This window comes from Egretta garzetta, unplaced genomic scaffold (assembly GCF_000687185.1).
Source record: "Egretta garzetta isolate BGI_Z169 unplaced genomic scaffold, ASM68718v1 scaffold179, whole genome shotgun sequence".
NCBI classification, from domain to species: domain Eukaryota; kingdom Metazoa; phylum Chordata; class Aves; order Pelecaniformes; family Ardeidae; genus Egretta; species Egretta garzetta.
Genome location: NW_009270001.1, coordinates 1955066 through 1957424, shown reverse-complemented (window position 1 = coordinate 1957424; position 2359 = coordinate 1955066). Strand labels below are relative to the sequence as shown.

At 41.1% G+C, this 2359-nt stretch overlaps 1 protein-coding gene across 1 annotated transcript in view; it reads right to left on the bottom strand.

Annotated features, from left to right (window-relative positions):
• Window positions 1–363: 363 nt before the first annotated feature.
• IER3IP1 (immediate early response 3 interacting protein 1) overlaps window positions 364–2359 on the bottom strand; it is a 10152-nt gene continuing 8156 nt past the window's right edge. The window contains exon 3 of the mRNA XM_035903090.1: window positions 364–1943. Coding sequence (XP_035758983.1) covers window positions 1888–1943 — 56 coding nt within the window. The 3' untranslated portion in view covers window positions 364–1887. The remainder of the gene's footprint in view (window positions 1944–2359) is intronic.

Sequence of the window (2359 nt, the reverse complement as noted above, 5' to 3'; positions counted from 1 at the left end):
TGAAAGACGGGTATATGAAAATAACCAACCCGGACTGTACCCTTGTCACCTCTGAATTACACTAAAATTATTATAAAGAAACATTTTATAACAGATCTACCTACTTTAGGATTTAAAGACAAGCATGACCCCACTCTGCCTCAGGCCAACGTTACCATGGCTCATTGGGTTCACTCCATAAACCAGAGGACAGCTTCGCCGCAGAGAGAGAGGCGATACAAGTGCCAGAGGGATGAGGAAAAAAGCATTTCACGGACAAACAGTAACTTTGGTATCGGAACGGGATGAAGCTGAGTTTTGAGATACTCCCACGGTACACAGATACGGAGCGAGTTATGAAAGAGAGCGCTCGACTGAGAAATTCAGCATTTATTTACAAGTTTTCACTAAAAAAAAAAAGGAAATAACATACAACTCTCCTCCTGGATATACTCTACTCTGCCAAACACTGCAACTGAAGATCATCAAGTTCATTTACACATTTTACAGATTTATCTTTGTGTACAACAGCGTATGCTTTAATCTTCAAGACGTCGGAAGAAGAGATGATAACCTAAGCTGTTTTATCATAATGAAACGGCCAGACTTCCTTTGGCCTTCCCCACTTTGAAAAAAATAAGCTAAAACACTTTAGCAGAGGAACAGACAGAGGATTGCTAACTTTTCTAAAAAGGTACAGGAGAATCAGTCGTCTTCAGTTCAGTCTTGCTGTAGAACATCGGGCCTAACCCAGCAGTCTTAATTGAGACAAGATCTGTACCGCCGCACTTAGCCACGCTCTCCACGACAGAACTGCAAGATCATCCCCGTAGCTTCAGTCTCAGGAAGCTGTTAAGTTTAACAAAGGAAGATGGAGGGCAGGGGAAGAAGCAGCAGTAAGAGGCAGAGGCTGCGAATTCCTAAGAAGCGAGGCTGCAAATTCATAAGAGGTGAGGCTGCAAATTTTCTCTGCTTTTTTTACCACAGAGTTGCATTCGAAGAGGGCACAACATTCCCCTCCCACACTTCCCAAGCGGCTCAGAGTACAAATGGTTCCCCACTTCCAACACACTAATCACCACGCAGAAGTTTAACACACATTTTAAAAAGCATAATAATCCTTGACAGAACAAATGCTAATCACTAATATCACCCGCTAGTCTAAATTAACACAGAGTTACCCAGCTTTAGGTACAGCTTTTTTAGATTTTGCATAGCAATTGCACCCATTTTCGACTTATTTCACCATCAGCACAAAATATTATTGATGTTAAAAGACTACCAAGAGAAAAAAAAAAAATAAAAAAATCCTGCGCTCAATCAAACCAGGAACATTCGGCTTCCAGTGCGAACTGAATCAGGACTTTACCCAGTTAGTTTCCGTCTTCTGAGGGAGACAAAAAAAAAAAATATAGCCCAAAAATATCACAACTGTACATCAGTAATTGGTAACGTGTTTGTAAAGCCTAATTTGTGTCCTCTTAAATAGTACTGGGGTAGCCCCTAAAATAAAACACGCTGCTGTTTTTCGTAATTCAAAAATAAATTGGGAAGCGTACTGAAGGAAATTCATCCCTGAGTAATGAGACGCTTAAAAACCGCATCCTGTCGACAATCGCTGCGGTACGTGATGACGCACACTCTAACAGTCGACGCTATTAACAGGCAGCAAGAGAACTTGTCATAGTCCAAGATATTTGCAGCGCTGTTGCATTGATCCCATGATCTCGTTTAATGAAACTTGCAAGTGAACATTAGGAAATAGGATAAATAGAAATAGTGTCTTTATTATTGTAAGCTGAACGTCAAATTGACAGCTAAACCGTGCTGGATCCCAGAAAACTCAAGAGCGGTGACGGTTAGCAACCTGCTTCTTTGGATGTCCGACACATATTGCAACCGGTATCTTCAACCAAACAGGAGGAGGAGAACGATTGTCACGGAGTTCACCGCTATTAATGGCACTGGACAGAGAGGGGGGGGAAAAAAAAAAAAAGCAATTGTGAAAATTTCCTTCTGCGCATCACAAAGTGACAGAACGTCTTCTTGTCGTGGGAGACTACCTTCTAAGGAGCAAAAGCAATCAAAATTTCAGAAAGACACTGACATTTCTTATGCAAAAATCAGGATTAGTGGAAGCAGATCACGTCAAAGCCTAGGATAATAAAAATTAGGAAGCAACAGCCTAAATATTTTTATATGGCCCATCATGTTATAACTTTGACCCAAACAATCCTTTCTCCAAATGAAACAAAACCACCTCCAAGTCGGTTTCTGTCCTTGGCTTTGCTGTGATTTAGGAGAAATGTGGCGGGCAAGGCAGATAGAATTCGTTACTTCCTCTTTATCATCGCCTATAAAAGCAATGGAGCACAAGTCT